Below are 17,350 nucleotides of genomic sequence, written 5' to 3'. Positions count from 1 at the left end.
GTTCAACTAAGTAGAAGATTTTGGAAAATGCTGACTCAAATCTGAGATGGGGATATATTTTCTAGTTTTAAAGAAAATTGGGAAGATTGCCTGCAAATAGTGAGTGTTGGAAGTTCAGATTGAGTCTGAGTTGGCAAGTGTGGTACAAACCACACCATGTCAGGAATAGTGGTCCCCACCCACCCAACAAAGGAAACATTTTTGCAGGGCTACGGGGAAAGGGCGGGGGAGTGAGACTAGCTGAGAGTCGGCACAGGCTCCATGGGCTGAATGGCCTTCTTCCCTGCTGTAACCATTCTATGATTCTATGATTCTACCCCTTCTCCTTTACATTGCTATCGGCCATTAAAACAAATGCACTTCATCAAGACAGACACCCTGTGAAGGAAAGCTATGTGTTTCAGTGAGAAAGCCACAAGCAGTATTTTTATATAGAAGATTTGCTGGTGTATCCAGACGCTTCCTAAAGAAAGAGCTTGCATTTCTATAGCACCTTTCATGATCTCAGGATGTCCCAAAGTGCTTTATAACCAGTTAAATACTTTCTTGAAGTGTAGTCACTGTCGTAATGTAGGAAACGCGGGATCCAATTTGTGCACAGCAAGCTCCCACACGTGATAATGACGAGATAATTGGTTTTAGTGATGTTGGTGGAAGGATAAATATTGACCAGGACAACGGGGAGCTCGCCCCAAAAATGGGGTGAGCAGGTCTATTGTTTAAGCAAATGGTTTTATCTACTGTCTGAGCAATAACCTTGAGCAAGACTCAAATTCTACACCCATGTGCTGTGAGCAGCACGAGTTTATTGAAGTTAGCTGCTTTATTTCTCCTCAGGCTGAATGTGTGATCATTCAAACCATTAGTAAGCTGAGCTGAGACAAATAGGAAATGCTTGCAGTGAAAATGTGCAAGGCTGCAGCTAATTGGCGGGTTGAAGTTGTCCCTTCTTAATCTTTCTCCTTCTTTGTTGGATGAGCCCAGTTTTTTTTTAAACTTCTTCTTCGGCGGTCCCTTGTATCGAGGATGACCCACTTCCACACTAAAAAGGGATGAGTTCACCAGTGTTTCAATGAAGGACCTGACATTCCAGATCCCGAACTACATATTGAAGGGTGGAAGATGCCTGTGCGTGGATTTTTTAGCGTGTGGTGGCCGTTGCACACCAGCCACCACACGGGCTTGACAGAGCTCGGTCTTGTTCCAGTGGCAAGGATTAACCAAGATGACTGGAGACTAGCTCTACTGCACGGACCTAGTGCGCACATATATCGAAGTGCAGGCTGGCCCTGGGCCCTCGACTCTTCTGGGCCTCGAACTCACGCCTCTCCTGGGCTCCGATCATATCGCTCCACAATCTCTCGCCGCTCCTTCGCCCCGACTTCGCCTGCTGTTTGCCGCCACTCCTGCTGTACCTGCCCACACGCCAATCAGCGACCTGGATTTTGGTGACGTCCAATCCAGTCGCCCTTCTCCAAGTCGTCACCCTCCTGCACCAGCTCGCACTGCTCCCTGAAGTGGCCTCTGTGCTGCTCCCAGACCGCCCCTTTTACGGCCCCGACCTGCGGCTGGTAGTTTCTCGCAGGTATACAAGGAGCGGAGGTGCGGTGGCCCAGGGGCAGCGTGGAGGCCTCGATCTTTTAAAACGACAACTGTGGACACATGTTTGTGCTTCTCGAGCACCATGATGTCATTTAGGCTCTGGAGAAATCAGAGATGATTATTACTGTTGGCTTCAAGTCACGAAGCTTTCAGCTAATTCACTAAGTGCCTTATTGCTTCACCACAGGTCTGCTCAGAGGTAAATCTTTTTCCAGTGCAATTTTTATTTTTTTTTAAAGAAAAAATATTTTGCAGAGACAGGAAAGGTATTAAATATAACAAAAGACTCCATGCAGCTAATACTTGAGCCAATCCTCTGCCCTGCTAATTCACTTAAACCCTCAATGTGCTTATCTTGTTGAAAAAAAATGAAAACATTTCCAAGCTATTAGGGAGTAAATTGTTGGAATTTCTCATCGTTTTTTGAAAGTTCATGACATGACTTTAAACACAGCATCTTGAGATGTACAATTATTCCAGATTAATAGCTTTTCCCCCTACGTCTGGTTTTATGGGATCCTCCTTGCATTTATAGGAGGAGAAGGGGGAGGGTATGCGCGCAAAACACAGCAAAATTAATGATTTTGTTTGTACTGTAGTCTGTACCTCTCATTGCGCTGAAGAAGGCATGCAGTGTTCAGTGTTATTTAAAGTGGAACCGTTCCCTGTGGACGCCATAGCTAAAAGGGAACGTTGTTCATATTATTTTTGCCATTGAGCCAAGATGGCCCATTTAATGTTTTCAAGGACTCTCCCCTATCACTTTACCCACACATCCCATTCAAGCGGAATAGAGACTAAGAAAAGCTATTTATTTGAAATGCTCGTTTAAATTTTCATGAAGCAGGAAGAAAAAGATATAGCACAGGAACGATCAAATCCAGCGCTTTGTACTTTTTGAAACCGTCGCACTGTAGTCATAATTTCATTGATGTTCTGGGGTCACTTTAGTCACTGGCTTAGGAGGGCCTGACAACTGGGGGCTTTTTACTGTTCCGTGGTGAGGAGAGAGTCCTCATAGCTGATAACTTAAAATAATTTGAATTCACACTTCAGGGGGATCGAAAGAGTGAACATCCATAGGTGATTCGCAATCCAAACCTCAAGCTTACCCTTGCAGTCACTCAGAAGTATTCAATTGCAATTTTCTGCCTTTGCCCATGTGTTACACATGCTGTACCACAATCTCAGCCAGGACAGTTTCAAATAAGCAAACCACTGAAAGAAAAATTAAACTTTACCTACTAAATCCCAAGGGTTAGCTATCAAGACCAAGGTTTGCAATTAATATATTAGCTACGTGGGGATAATTCTATCTTTACCTTCTGGCTGTTTTAAATTTGTCATTTGAAGCGTCCTCAGGGAATTTCAATACTGTGTTTTAGATGGCCCATTCTCTAGTGCCACCTTCATCTAATTTGAACTGGAACAGTTCCAGGAACTGGAGGACATAGGGGCTGGCTGCAATCTCTGCATTCAAATGCTTTGGCTTGGGATGCAGTTTCTGAATTTGGCTTCAACAGAACTGGGATGGCTGAAGCCAGCATTTTGGAGTTTCCCAGTAGGCTTGGTTCTCCAAAGTTCAGCTCCTCAGAAAGGCAAAACAAAATCGGCTTATTTGAAGCCAACAAATATTAAATGCCCAGCCTCAGCTGCTGCTCGTCATGTGAACCGTAGAATTTTAACATGGATACAGTTTTGCATTCAATGCCTGTCAAGTTGAAAGCTATCAGTGCCAAGGAATGAAACACATTTTCCCACTTTTAGCGCCGTATCACACATCTAGCGCACCAGGGTTAGGTTTAGCACAGGTCAGGTGCAAAATAAGGCACTCCACTATATTATCAAAAGGACAACCTCAGAAATGCATCTTGTTTCCCAAATCAACCAACTTTAAGAACATAAGAAATAGAAGCAGGAGTAGGCCATACGGCCCCTCAAGCCTGCTCCGCCATTTAATATGATCATGGCTGATGCGATCATGGACTCAGGTGCACTTCCCCGCCCACTCCCCATAACCCTTAATCCCTTATCGGTTAAGAAACTGTCTATCTCTGTCTTAAATTTATTCAGTGTCCTAGCTTCCACAGCTCTCTGAGGCAGCGAATTCCACAGATTTACAACCTTCTGAGAGAAGAAATTCCTCCTCATCTCGGTTTTAAATGGGCGGCCCCTTATTCTAAGATTATGCCCCCTAGTTCTAGTCTCCTCTATCAGTGGAAACATCCTCTCTGCATCCACCTTGTTAAGCCCCCTCAATCTTATACATTTCGATAAGATCACCTCTCATTCTTCTGAATTCCAATGAGTAGAGGCCCAACCTCCTCAACCTTTCCTCATAAGTCAACCCCTCATCTCCAGAATCAACCTAGTGAACCTTCTCTGGACTGCCTCCAAAGCAAGTATATCCTTTCGTAAATATAGAAAGGGAAACTGCACGCAGTATTCCAGGTGTGGCCTCACCAATACCCTGTATAACTGTGGCAAGACTTCCCTGTTTTTATATTCCATCTCCTTTGCAATAAAGGCCAAGATTCCATTGGCCTTTCTGATCACTTGCTGTATCTGCATACTATCCTTTTGTGTTTCTTTTTAACTTTGAGTACTCTTGCAATGATAGTCCGAACGTAATGCCTATGATGGTTAATTAAGAGCAGTTTTGCATCCATTGGGTTAAGACTGCCTAAACTAATTTCATGTAGTGTCTTTACAGTTGGCATAAAGAGGAATCTTTCATTCCATTAGACTGGGTTGAATTGAAATCCATGTCCTAGAGATGAAAGGACAGTGACCGTAGCAGAGTTGTACATAAAACCAGTGGACTTATCTCTTGAGCCCCATTTACTATGTAGAAGCAGTGTTTTCTCATGGTATTTTGCTTCCCAGCTCAATTATGTATATAGGGCTTGACTTGAGAAGCAATATTTTGGAAGAGCATTTCTGTCAGTCACCTTGTCTATTTTTGAGGATACATCTTTGGGCGCCAACTTTACAATGAGTTTGGTTTAGGGTTTGAATGCAAGCTTTAGAGTGAAGCCAGTACCATAAATAAAGCATTTTGAATTTGGATTGACTTCAAATTAACTTAATTGCCCCTAGGCACTTACACTTGATTTTTAAAATCTGAATCATTAATCAACAACCTCAATGCAGCCAAGAATACACAGACATCACCAAGATGGCCTGAGGCTAGATTCCAAAACACATCTGCAATAATTTTGTTTTGCTCTAATTACTCATCCCAGTTCCTAACAATGATCATCTTTGTTGCAACTCTATTCCACAAAGTTTCTTTAATGTTCAGGACCCTATACATATTTCATTCCAATAGTTAGGTTCTTTGATTATTATTGATGAATAAAGTTGAAAGCATCCAAAATGCTAGTTGTAGTGTTAGAGTACTGATTAGGTGATCCAAGTTCCTAACCCCAGGCTTCCTGACATCAATACTCAGCTATTCCTCCTTCCAGCAATGGGAAAGAAGTCACTAATAAGACTTACCACTCCTCCACTACGCAAGGATGCTCTTGGTGGATGGGACAAGGACCCATTGACAGTGTCCACAAACATGCGTAAATTGGGGACCAATCCTCCCAAGGAGGGGAGCATGAATGTAGGGGCTTAATTTAGATCATGGGTATAATGTATTTGCATCTTGGGTTCTGTGCTTCAGAATTCATAACAACAGATTGCTATTAAGAACTAATTAGCTTATTAACAAAGGTTTAACTACACATTACCAGTTCATCCACTCAGCACACAACTGCATACCTTACCGTGGATGACCTAGACCCAACTGACTGGGGTTTTATTGAGTCTTGTGAACAGCACGGACTGCCACTCACAACGCAACATCTCTACAAACCTGTGAGCATACTCACAGATGCATACAGTACAATGGGGAAAAGGGAGAAAAATGAAAGAGAAAACAATGGATTATTACAGAAACGTTCCAGGAATATTTTGTAACACATATCATTAAAACTGATCGCAAATCACAAACACATTAAGGCAGAATTGTATTGAGGCTTCTCCGACTCTCATCCTGAATCAATGGCAGATTATGCATGGGAGGCAGTTAAAATCAGCATTGGAAATGTTACATTCAGATTGGTTAAGAGCAAAGCGTAAGGACATAGGAAAAAGAACAGGGAAAGACCAACAGGTCCATCAAGGCTGTCTTGATGGTACAACCTGCATACCCCACCAACCCACACCTCTCAGTCACGCAGCCTACTGGCCGTGGCAAAAGAAAACAGAGAAAAAAAGCGTAGGCTAATTTACGAAACAATCAGGAAATTCCTTTCTGACCCCTAAAGGCATTCAAGCGAGTTCCAGGAGACAACTGTAACTGATAATACTAGTTCCAGTTAACTCACCTAATTCCTAGAACTCAAAATGTCTTTCACTCCAGCAACTCGCACAGCCTCCTCTTTGAAGACCTGGAGTGAGCCCACACTGACTCCATGTAATGACAATCCATTCCTGAGGTCAAAAGTTCTCTGCGAAAAGACATCTAACATTTGGGATCTAACCTAACTCGATGCTCTTCCAACTTCTAACCCAGGAATCTCCCTTCAATTTTTTGAAGACCTCAATCGTATCCCCCTGTAAATCTATGTTAAAAAGCCCGAGTTCCCTTAGCTTGCCCTGATAACCTAGTCTAACAGCCCTCAGTTATCAAGCAATTGGCCCTCCTCAGGACCTTTATTCGGGTCTCGATCGCCACAATCATGGGAGGGCACCAAAAATGGGCACAATGTTCCAGATGCGACTGAACCATAGCCTTGTACAAGGTCAAAATTGTACTTCTAAATTTAAATGTAATTGACCTTGTTTGCTTTTCCAATAGCCTTGTGACACTTTTCATGGCCATCACTGAATACCTCGCCCCAAACCGCGTAATCCCCCACCCCCCTGCACCTGAGTTAAAATCAGCGCTAATATGTAATAGTGGATTAATGGTGGAGAAATTATATATTTCCTGGCCTTCCCTCCTAGTGTTTCATCAACTTTAATGTTAAACAATGTTTGACATTTCATACCTTGTAGCTTAGGGTCCTCTCATCTCCACGGTCTGTCAATCCATGCCTGATTGCATAATTATGCTGGAATTTAAAAATCTATTTCTGGCTGCACCATACAAATTTGGCCATTGGTCAGAAGTCCGAGCTACACTAGATGTGGTTTCATAGGTCCTTTAGAATTGCCAAAAAGCTCCAGGTATTTTATTCAAGAGTAACACAAGATAGCTCTTGATGTGCATTTCGAGTATATGCAGAATGAAAGCAGTATTAATGCTACTAACAACTCCTCTCCTGGGCAATGGCTCTTAAAGGATTTAGGTAACTTTCCTGTTCAGCCATGCATTCCATTAGCAGTCTCGAGGCAGTATCCGGGTACTGTAAATGATTCTTCAATGTCGTGTCCTTTCCCTATTCCATCAATCAAAATGAAGTAGCTATGATTGGCTGACAGTGACTTCAGCATCAGACTGAATGAGTGTAGTTGCAGGAAGTATGCAACATGTTGTCAACTAAACCACCTGCAAATGCTGTCCTGCGGCACTAATAATTAGTGAGAGCTCTCTGTGCTCCAGGAAGGACATGCAGACCTTAGAATGTAGTCTGAGTTTGGTTACCATATTATAAAACAGGCCATGTCAGCCAAGGCTGAGTGGGCAGCACTCTCGCCTCCGAGTCAGAAGGTTCTGGGTTCAAGCCTCTGGTGGCTTGAGCACATAATCCAGGCCGACACTCCAGCGCAGTACTGAGGGAGTGCTGCATTGTTAGAGGTGCTGTCTTTTGGATGAGACGTTAAACTGAGGCCCCACCTGCTCGCCCAGGTGGGTGTAAAAGATCCCATGGCGCTATTTGAAGCAGAGAAGGGGAGTTCTCCCCGGTGTCCTGGTCAATATTTATCCCTCAATCAACATCACAAAAAAAAATTATCTGGTCATTATTACTTTTCTATTTGCGGGAACTTGCTGTGCACAAATTGGCTGCCGGGTTTCATACATTACAACAGCAACTGCACTTCAAAAGTACCTTATTGGCTGTAAAGTGTTTTGGGACGTCCTAACATCATGAAAGGCGCTATATAAATGCATTTTTCTCAATATTTCCCCACCTAATATTGACTTCCATTGACTTCAATATAATTGAATATCAAGCAGGGCTTTTAACAGGCGGCTCATGCATTACTGCCCATTGAACATCCCTACCCAAGTCGAATATCTCCCCTAATCTGTCTTCGTTCAGAAGTCAACTTTTCATAGACTCTCAGTCCATTTCATTCGAACAACAACCACAAGTTGCATTTATATAGTGCCTTTAATGTAGGAAAACATCCGAGGTGCCTCATAAAAGCACAATCAGACATGTGATCCAAAGAAGGAGATATTAGGACGGGTGACGAAAAACATAGTCAAAGAAGTAGGTTTTAAGGAGGGTCTTAAAGAAGAAGTTTGAGGTGGTGAAGGGGAGAGGTTTGAGGTATTAGGGACTAAACAGCTGAAGGCATGGCACAAGAAGTGGGGAACGCACTGCAGGCCAGAGTTGGAGGAATGCGGAGATCTCAGAAGGTTGCAGGGCTCGAAGAGGTTACAGAGATAGGGAGGGGCGAGGTCATGAAGAGATCTGAACACAAGGATGAGAATTCTAAACAGGTAGCATTGGGAGACAGGGAGCCAATGTAGGTCAGCGAGTGCAGGAATGATGGGCTAGGATAGAAGAGTTGCAGCTTACGGAGGGTGGGAGATGGGGGGCCAGCTAGGAGAGCAGTGGAATAGTCGAGTCTGGAAGTTTCAAAGGCACGGATGGGGATTTCACTAGCTGAAGCAGGGGTGGAGATGGGTAATGTTATGGAGGTGGAAGTATCCAGCCTTTTAATGGAGAGGATCTGTAGTCAGATGCTCAGCTTGCAGTCAAATAGGACACCAAGGTCACCAACAGTTGGGACAGAGGGCATTAGAATCGATGACAAGAGTATTGAGTTTGTGGCGGAGACTGAAGACAATTGCCTATCTGAGTTTCATCTGTAACCTCTCAATTTATTTCATTTCCCTCTGTTCCATACCAACTTCAGATGGAATAAACTACTCAGTCTATTTCACTGCACTCTTCCACAGGGGTTCTCAGTCTATGTTCCTGCACAAAAATCCCATAGGCTCCAACTGCACCCTATCTCACAGATATTCAGTCCATTTCACTGCACCTTGTTGTATAGTCTATTTGACCATTTTGGATCAGATCAACTTCAGTGCAGTTCAAATAATATTTTCTTTTGTGTATGGTTGTCCAACCAAAACCAGATCAAATCCTACCGAAAGTCAATTATTAGGGGACCAATCAACATTAACCCTTTTAAGTCCAGCCACGACTTGAACAAAGCTAGTTGGTATTCAGGATTACAAAGCATCAAAAGTCAAATGGATCTACAGTTTCTCAAAACAATTTAAATACCAGCATTCTTGTTATCTGATTGGAACCATGTGATGTTTTTTTCAAGGCAGTTATATTTATATCTGGTGTTATGCCTAAAAACCAAAGCCTATACTTGAGAGCTGAAATCTGGTATCATCATCAGTTCACTTTCTATTCAATTTGTTTTTATCTCTCATGCCTCCAACACCAACAGGAGAAAAAAATGAGACATGAGGAACCTAAAAAGCAGAAATGTTTTAAATTAAAAAGCAAAACATATAGCCCAGTGTGTAAGTATTAGGCTCCTACTTGCCTGCGTTATTTCTTTGGCAAGTCAAATCTGTAATTACAGTCAAACCGAATCTCATTTTTCGCCTCCCATTCGGTTGAATCACTTGTGCATTGCTCTGAGTCCCAGAAAACATTTTGGGAACACAACTTGATGGGAAATTTGAGCAAACAATAGTCAGTGAGTAACAGGGGAAAGCAGCACTCAAGGATAAGATTCATGAAAGCCAGAACTCAACCATCTGTGTTAACACGGTGCAGTTGGACAAAGCACTCAATCGAGTGCCTGGTGAGACTTGCCAAGTCGAACAGTTGATGGCACTCAATCCCATGTGCTAAGAGCAGGCTATTTGTCGCAGTGCCAGCGTTATTCTATATATAGAACTCAGCACCTTGCAGAGAACATTTAAACCTAAATATAGGCTTACTCACTGAGGTATTGGCTTGAGAGTAAACCATTTGCACTCCTGCGAAGCGACTTGGGACATTTTACAATGTTAAATGTAAGTTGCTGTGTGTGGCACATAGAACTCCATTTGACATCTTTTCTGAATAAAAGAGTTCATTTGTTTGCGAGTGGTGGGAGTTTCCAGTTTTCTTCCATTTGGCCGTTCTATCATAAAGTGGTGACTGGTGGCTGAGGTAAACAAGCTCCCCAGTAATTAGGTGGCCATTGTCCATATGTCAATCGAAAGCAAGTGTTGGAAAGGCCCAACAAAATCAAGGTCATCACAATCAAACCGAATCCTCCTCAACCAATGTTCATTGTATACACTGTCTTACCGGGAGGTCATCAGGCAGAGATCAGGAACAGGGATTCTGGGTGATAGTTCTCCTCCCTTGACTGACAACAGTCAATCAACATTTAAACAGCACTGTTTTGCTTTAAACCCATATTGGTTCCCTCTTTTACGTCCCATTTTCCAATATTAATGGCCATTACTAACCAAGAGGCCGGGCATGATTCAGGCCAAGACCAGATTTCAAATAGACACTAGGAGGTGGCACAAAGGAAAACCTCCAGTAAGCTGCTCTCTTGATTTAACCTCCTTCCCTATAAGGAAGTACCTGGCCTCAGTCCAACCTCACCTGTAGCAGCATGAATAAGACCAGGCAGTGGAACCAGTGGCATGAATTCATATTCTACCATTCCACGGCATACCAATCTAGGAAAGGACAAGGATTGAAACCACCAACGTACACCTACTATATGAGAATTCAAAGTTGTAGCATACCAGGTTAAAGGGGCTCGATTTTCGGCTTTGGAGATTTCGGGGCAATCCAGGTAGCTCCTGGAAAAACAATTGTGCCTCTGTCAGCAAAATTCACCAGCTGGGCCCTGAGTGTGGGGCAGAGCGCTAAGGGAGGCGTTGCACACCTCCCTTAGGGCGCTAGGCTGACTGAGCAAGCGAAAACCCCGAGTTAAACAGCCGGCCTCGAAGCAATCCTAAGAGCGGCCTGGGGAGATACAAAACTGGAAAGAAAAACAGCAATAAATAACTCACGCCACCACAACATAAATCTAAAAAAAAACAATCATTCTTACCCGAGGTCGACATTACTTACCGCACTGCGGCTGCTACAACTCAGACCGCCCGTTTCCACCGGTGTTCCCAGCACGGCACTCTGTGGAGCGCTACGGATTGGGCGGGAGCCAAAATTGGAGCTGGCGTTGCAACCACACCGGCTCGCCTCTTCCGGGCGGTGCTGCTCCGCGCCCCGCTGAAACCGACACCGAAAATCCCGGCGGGGCGCTGGAAGCTGGCTACCCGCCCGGAAGAGCTTGCCGCCGCCATTGCCGCCCCTCGGGCGAAAACAGGGACAACAGAAGACCGAAAATCCAACCTAAGGAACCCAGAAAGAGTTTTTAAAAATTGAAGGCTGACAACTAGCATCATTTGAATTATGACAACAAGAGGTTTGATCTAAAATATACCCAGCCAAATAAAACAAATCTGTAGCCTAGCAGTTTCAAGTCCCCGTTTTGTTGGAGCGCGCACAGGTTAGGGTTGCCAACCCTCCAGGATTGTTCCTGGAGCCTCCAGGAATTTAACATTAATCTCCTGGACACTGCTGCGAGCAACCCATGAGAAAAATCTTAGGGGCCTTCAAAAAACATGAGCTTTTATTCACAATTTCTTTGAATACCGTCATTTATTAGTGATTAAAAAAAGTAGTGGAGATAGGGGAGAGGGCTGTTTAACTAGGCCGGGCAGGTGGAGGTGGGAGCTCGTGTGCTGAAACCTCCAGGAATACGTCCAACCAGAGTTGGCAACCCTAGCACAGGTATGTGTGACATCAGCAGTTTTGCCGCTAATATTCCCTGTTTTGTGCGTCCACAGGGAGCTTTGACGATCATTACCTGGGACTGGCTTCCCAGGCACATCCCAGTCAACAACGAGTACAGGTAACCTACGGATTTTCGTACAAGTTCTCTCATGGTATCATTGCTCTTCAAAGTTCTACTCGATGATGAATTGGAAGGTGTGGCGAGCCCTGGGCCTTGGTATGCCAGTGTGAGATTTTGGCTCTTCCACTTTGCGCCGTGGCAGAACAGACACTGGCATATCAAAAGGCCCGAAGTGAAGCCCACACCCTGGAGTTCATCATTGCCCCAACATGCTGCTTTTCGTAGAAGTTGTGGAGCTCTCCTTTTTACTTTTGAGTGGATGGGCAGCCCTAGGATCCCACTGCCATCAACGCTGTGTTTTTTTTTCTTTTGGTGCAAGGAAGAGAGCCACAGATTTGATGTGTGTCAAAATAACAGCACACTGTGCCGCAGAATGATAGGATTCTGGTCAACACCCACCAATTCCCCATCTGGCAAGCTCTCAATTTCAGCCATGCCCTCAAGGGGGCAAGACATTAATCAGAGAGTAGACAGTTCCTATTGTGAGAACAGATTGCACGTCGTACGTGGAACCCAAGAAAAGGGAAAAGAGAAAAAATGTAAAATGATTTATTTAAGAAAAATACTGGTTATTGTACAGGCCATTAAAGTCTTCAAAGGCTGCTGTAGGTGATTAAATCAATGATCAGTCCAGCTACAATTCTAACAGGACACATAGAGCAAAGAACTGTTAAGAATAGTAAAGTTCTCAAGTGGTTCGGCTGGTTCTTTAACACACCAGGGCAAAGTTTACGTTTTTTTTTATACTATCATCAGAACCTCTTGAGTATATTACATTCTTGAAAGTACATTCCTGCAGCTTTTGTGTTCGTGTCTTCTATCACAACCGCCAATTGTGTTTTATCTGTCAGTCACCACTTCTATTTGGCTGCTTAGTTTCATTGCCTGGCTCCATGTCCCCTCACAAGAACAGTATCTTTAAAAAATATTATAATACTGCTCGACGATGATTATAATAAGGCCTGCTGATAGGAAAAGAAGGTTCTTACAGAGAAAGGATACTGTACTTTCAAGGTACATTGCAGATATATTATATGCATATATATATATATATATATATATATATATATATACACAGACATATATTTTATCTATATATATATGGAGAAAGGAATAGAAGGACGTACTGATAGGGTTAGATGAAATAAGGTGGGAGGAGGCTCGTGTGGAGCATAAATACCAGCATAGACCAGAGGGGCCGAATGGCCTGTTTCTCTGTTGCAATTTCTATGGGCTAGAAATTAGCCAACCCAACATACGTTTTAACGCGACTTTTTCGCATTAAAAGTGTTTTTTTGTCGTTAAAAGAAACCTAACAAAATTCCTCAAAGGGTAAGAATGGCGGTTTCGAAATATCGCTAAAAAGCGGATCGCCATACATAAAAGATAGGACCACCTAAATATGGGCATTCGGCGAACCCGTACTCGGGTGAGAAAAGCATGCGTTGTAGCCTCAGGAACGTCGGTAAGTTGGAAGACCTATGAAAAAGGTAAGTTGACGTTAGTTTTTTAATTACTTAAGGGTATCGTTAATGTTTTCTGATTTTTTATTTTTTGAATTTTTTTGGGTGTTTCCTCCCCTATATTTTTGGCATATCAGTGGTCATTAAAACAGTGGTCATATAAAAGTACAGTGTGTTTGTCCACGAATATCACCCATGGAAATATCTAGGCTTCTGTGTTAATGAGCTGCAATATTCCTGTATATCTCGTAGCACTAAACATTGTATGAATTCTTCAGGTGTGTTGTCATACTGATGTGCTGACTGTGACTGAGACTGGATTAGCATCCACTAATAACATCAACAAAAAGGCATTTATATAGCACCTTTAAGTAGAGAAAGTCAACCCACAGCACTTCACAGAGGCGTGACAAAATGGATGCCAAGCCAGAACAGGAAGTTGTGTCAAAGAGGTGAGTTTTAAGGTGCGTCTTAAAGGAGGAGGTGGAGAGGGGTTTTATGGAGGGATTTCCAGAATCTGAAGCCCAGATGGCTGAAGGTTGAAACATACAAAATTCTTACAGGGCTTGACAGGGTAGAAGGATGTTTCCTCTGACTGAGGAGTCTAGAACAAGGGGTCATGGTCTCAGAATAAGGGGTCGGCCATTTAGAACTGAGATGAGGAGAAACTTCTTTACTCAGAGGGTGGTGAATCTTTGGAATTCTCTACCCCAGAGGGCTCTGGAGATTCAGTCTTTGAGTATATTCAAGACAGAAATCGATAGATTTTTGGATATTAAGGGAATCAAGGGATATGGGGATAGTGCAGGAAAGTGGAGTTGAGGTAGAAGATCAGCCATGATCTCATTGAACAGTGGAGCAGGCTCAAGGGGCCGAATGGCATACTCCTGCTCCAAATTTTTATGTTCTTATGTAAGCTGGAGCCACCAGTGGTAGGTGAAGGGAGGGGAGCTGCACAAGGGACTGGGGTCAGAGGAACTGGAGTTCCGGGGGTTTGTAGGGCTGGACAAGATGATGGAGATCATGAGGGAGAAGGCCATTAGGGGACTTAAATGTGAGGATGAGAATTTTAAATTGTAGGCTTTAGGTACTGAGAGCCAGTGCAGTTCAGCAAGAACCGGGGTGATGTCAAGTAGGACATGGTGTGGAGAGAGATGCAACTAGATCAGCTGCTGTACATTTAGCGTGGAAGGGAATGGCCAATCCTTGACCAGATGTCCATTCCAACACTTCTTTTAAAGGCCCAATGATGCATGTATGATAATCATTGTTCCGATCAAGAAGCACTAAAAAATAATCTCTAAGTGATGAGATGAAGAGAGAATTCTTCATGTTGTAATCTTTCAGCTCGTAAGGTCCCAGTTCCTTACAGAGCACTGATCAGATAGAATCTCGGTGCTGATGATGATCGAAGTCTGATTTGATTTTTGATATAAATGTTATTTTAGTCCTAATTGCCGGATCTTCAGAAAGATATTTAAATGTAGATCCCATGCCTGAGAACACCTAAGGGGATGTCTCAAAAGTTCTTGTGCCTAATTCATACGAGTGTTCTTTCAAATGAGCTTTGATCACGACCGAGCCCTTCCCTCCAGGAGTACTGAGTATTCAAAATCAATGAAATATTTCTTCAAATCCAGTATTGATAGTGACTCCCACACTCTTCTTATCTTGTGAGCTCGGGGGAAAGGTGCCAACTGAAAGTTGTTGAAACCCACACCTGAGAAACCTTCCTCTACATGACATCTGCAAACGGGTTCTCTGGTTCTTTCATCATCATAGGCAGTCCCTCGAAATCGAGGAAGACTTGCTTCCACTCTAAAAGTGAGTTCTCAGGTGACGGAACAGGTTCTCTAAGTTACGCTTGTCTGCTGTCTGTGGCCATCAGACATTTTACAACATGTGAATTAGGCACCAAGGTTCATTTGGCACTTCAAAGTGACAGGAGCCCCTGGCCAAAGGCCAGCCTAAGTGGAGGAAGAGCATCCGGGAGGGCGCTGAGCACCTCGAGTCTCGTCGCCGAGAGCGTGCAGAAAACAAGCGCACGCAGCTGAAGGAGCGTGCGGCAAACCAGACTCCCCGCCCACCCTTTCCTTCAAAGACTGTCTGCCGCACCTGCGACAGAGACTGTAATTTCCGAATTGGACTGTACAGTCACCTGAGAACTCACTTTTGGAGTTGAAGCAAGTCTTCCTCGATTTCGAGGGACTGTCTATGACTTCAAAGCACTTTGTCATGAAATGTATGGATAGGAGGCTTGCTCACAATTCCCCGCACAGTTACGTGAAGATCAAGTGAAGGCCCAGGCTTTTCCTCCAAGGGAAGAGAGAGATAGGCAGAGTCACCGTCACTTCCTAATTCATCATCATCGGCAGTCTCTCGAAGTGAGGATGACTTAATTCCACGCCAAAAAGGGATAAGTTCACAGGTGTTTCAATGAACTATATCTTGAAGGGTGGAAGATGCCTGTGTGTGGATTTTTTTAACGTGTGGTGGCCGTTGCACACCAGCCACCACACGGGCTTGACAGAGCTAGGTCTTGGTCCAGTGGCAAGGATTACCCAAGACGACTGGAGACCAGCTCTGCTGCACAGACCGAGTGTGCACACATATCGCAGTGTGGGCTGGCCCGTGCTGCCCCTGGGCCCTCGCCTCTTATGAGCCCCAGATTCACGCCTCTCCTGGGCCCCGGTCACTTCCCTCTACAAACTCTTGCCGCTCCTTCGCCCCTCCTGCTGTGCCTGCTCGCACTGCAATCAGCGACCTGGCTTCGCAGCCATCGCCCTCCTGCAGCAGCACGCGCTGCTCCCTGCAGTGGTATGTCGCCGCATGCTGCTCCCTGTAATGACCCCGGCCTGCTGATGGTCTTGCAGGCCGGGACCGCGCTGATTTCCAGGCCGGGCCACCACACGCTAACTAAATCCATAAAGGCAGAGTTATGGGATCAGACCAACTTAGGTGGGGATGGGCTGTGGGGCGGGAGGGTTGGGGGGTGTGGATGGGAGCAGTGGATGGTTCATGAAAAGCAAAGAGGAAAACGAAGGGATGGGAGAAAATTAGATGTCTTTAAAGAAAAAAAGACTTGTATTTATACAGCGCCTTTCACAGCCTCTGGCATCTCAAAGCACTTTACAGACAATGAAGTACTTTTGAAGTGTAGTCACTATTAAAATGTAGGAAGTGCGGCAGCCAATTTGCGCACAGTAAGCTCCCACAGACAGCAATGCCCAGATAATCTGTTTTCTTTTAATGTTAATTGAAAGATAAATATTGGCCAGGACATGGGAGATAACTCGCTTGCTCTTCTTCAAATCATCACCATCAGAGGCAGTCCCTCGGAATCGAGGAAGACTAGCTTTCACTCTAAAAATGAGTCCTTAGGTGGCTGAATAGTCCAATACGAGAGCCACAGTCCCTGTCACAGGTGGGACAGATAGTCGTTGAGGGTAAGGGAGGGTGGGACTGGTTTGCCGCACACTCTTTCCGCTGCCTGCGCTTGATTTCTGCATGCTCTCAGCGATGAGACTCGAGGTGCTCAGCGCCCTCCTGGATGTACTTCCTCCACTTAGAGTGGTCCTTGGCCAGGGACTCCCAGATGTTGGTGGGGATGTTGCACTTTATCAGGGAGGCTTTGAGACTGTCCTTGTAAGGAAGATTGAGAAGAGGGTTGTGGCGTTGACGCAGCCCTGCTTGACCCCGATCCAGACGTGGATTGGGTCTGTAATGGATCCGTTGGTAAGGATCACGGCCTGCATGTGGAGCAGGCCGTGATTCAAAATAGTGCCATGGAATCTCTAACGTCTACCTTAGAGAGCAGATGGGGCCTCGATTTAATATCTCATCCGAAAGACGGTGGCTCCGACAGTGCAGCACTCCCTCAGTACTGCACTGGAGCATCAGCCCAGATTTCTGTGCTCAAGTCTCTGGAGTGGGTTTAAATATATAACTGGGTATGCATGGCCAATTTGGCTCATTTGGTAGTATTCTTACCTCTGAGTTAGAAGGTTCTGGGTTCAAGAGCTGATACAGGACATTGAGAACATAATCTATGCTGATCGTACAGTACAATACTGAGCGAGTGCCGCATTGTCTATCCTATGAGATGTTAAACCAAGGCCTTGTCTTCCTGTTCTGATGGTTTAGACGGACGTTAAAGATTGCGT

The 17,350-nt window shown here is 44.4% G+C and overlaps 1 protein-coding gene across 2 annotated transcripts in view; it reads left to right on the top strand.

The window, feature by feature from the left end:
• Positions 1-17,350, top strand: part of LOC139278983 (transcription factor Maf-like) — a 389,896-nt gene that overhangs the window by 55,170 nt on the left and 317,376 nt on the right. The window contains exon 2 of one of the 2 annotated variants that reach the window (XM_070898284.1): positions 11,657-11,722. The exons of the other annotated variant lie outside the window; for it this stretch is intronic. Coding sequence (XP_070754385.1) covers positions 11,657-11,666 — 10 coding nt within the window. The 3' untranslated portion in view covers positions 11,667-11,722. Of the gene's footprint in view, positions 1-11,656; positions 11,723-17,350 lie in introns of those variants that run through there. 2 annotated transcript variants of the gene reach the window in all.

This window comes from Pristiophorus japonicus, chromosome 13, assembly GCF_044704955.1.
Source record: "Pristiophorus japonicus isolate sPriJap1 chromosome 13, sPriJap1.hap1, whole genome shotgun sequence".
NCBI classification, from domain to species: domain Eukaryota; kingdom Metazoa; phylum Chordata; class Chondrichthyes; family Pristiophoridae; genus Pristiophorus; species Pristiophorus japonicus.
Note: the sequence above shows the minus strand (reverse complement) of the source record. Positions and strands in the feature narration are given on the sequence as shown.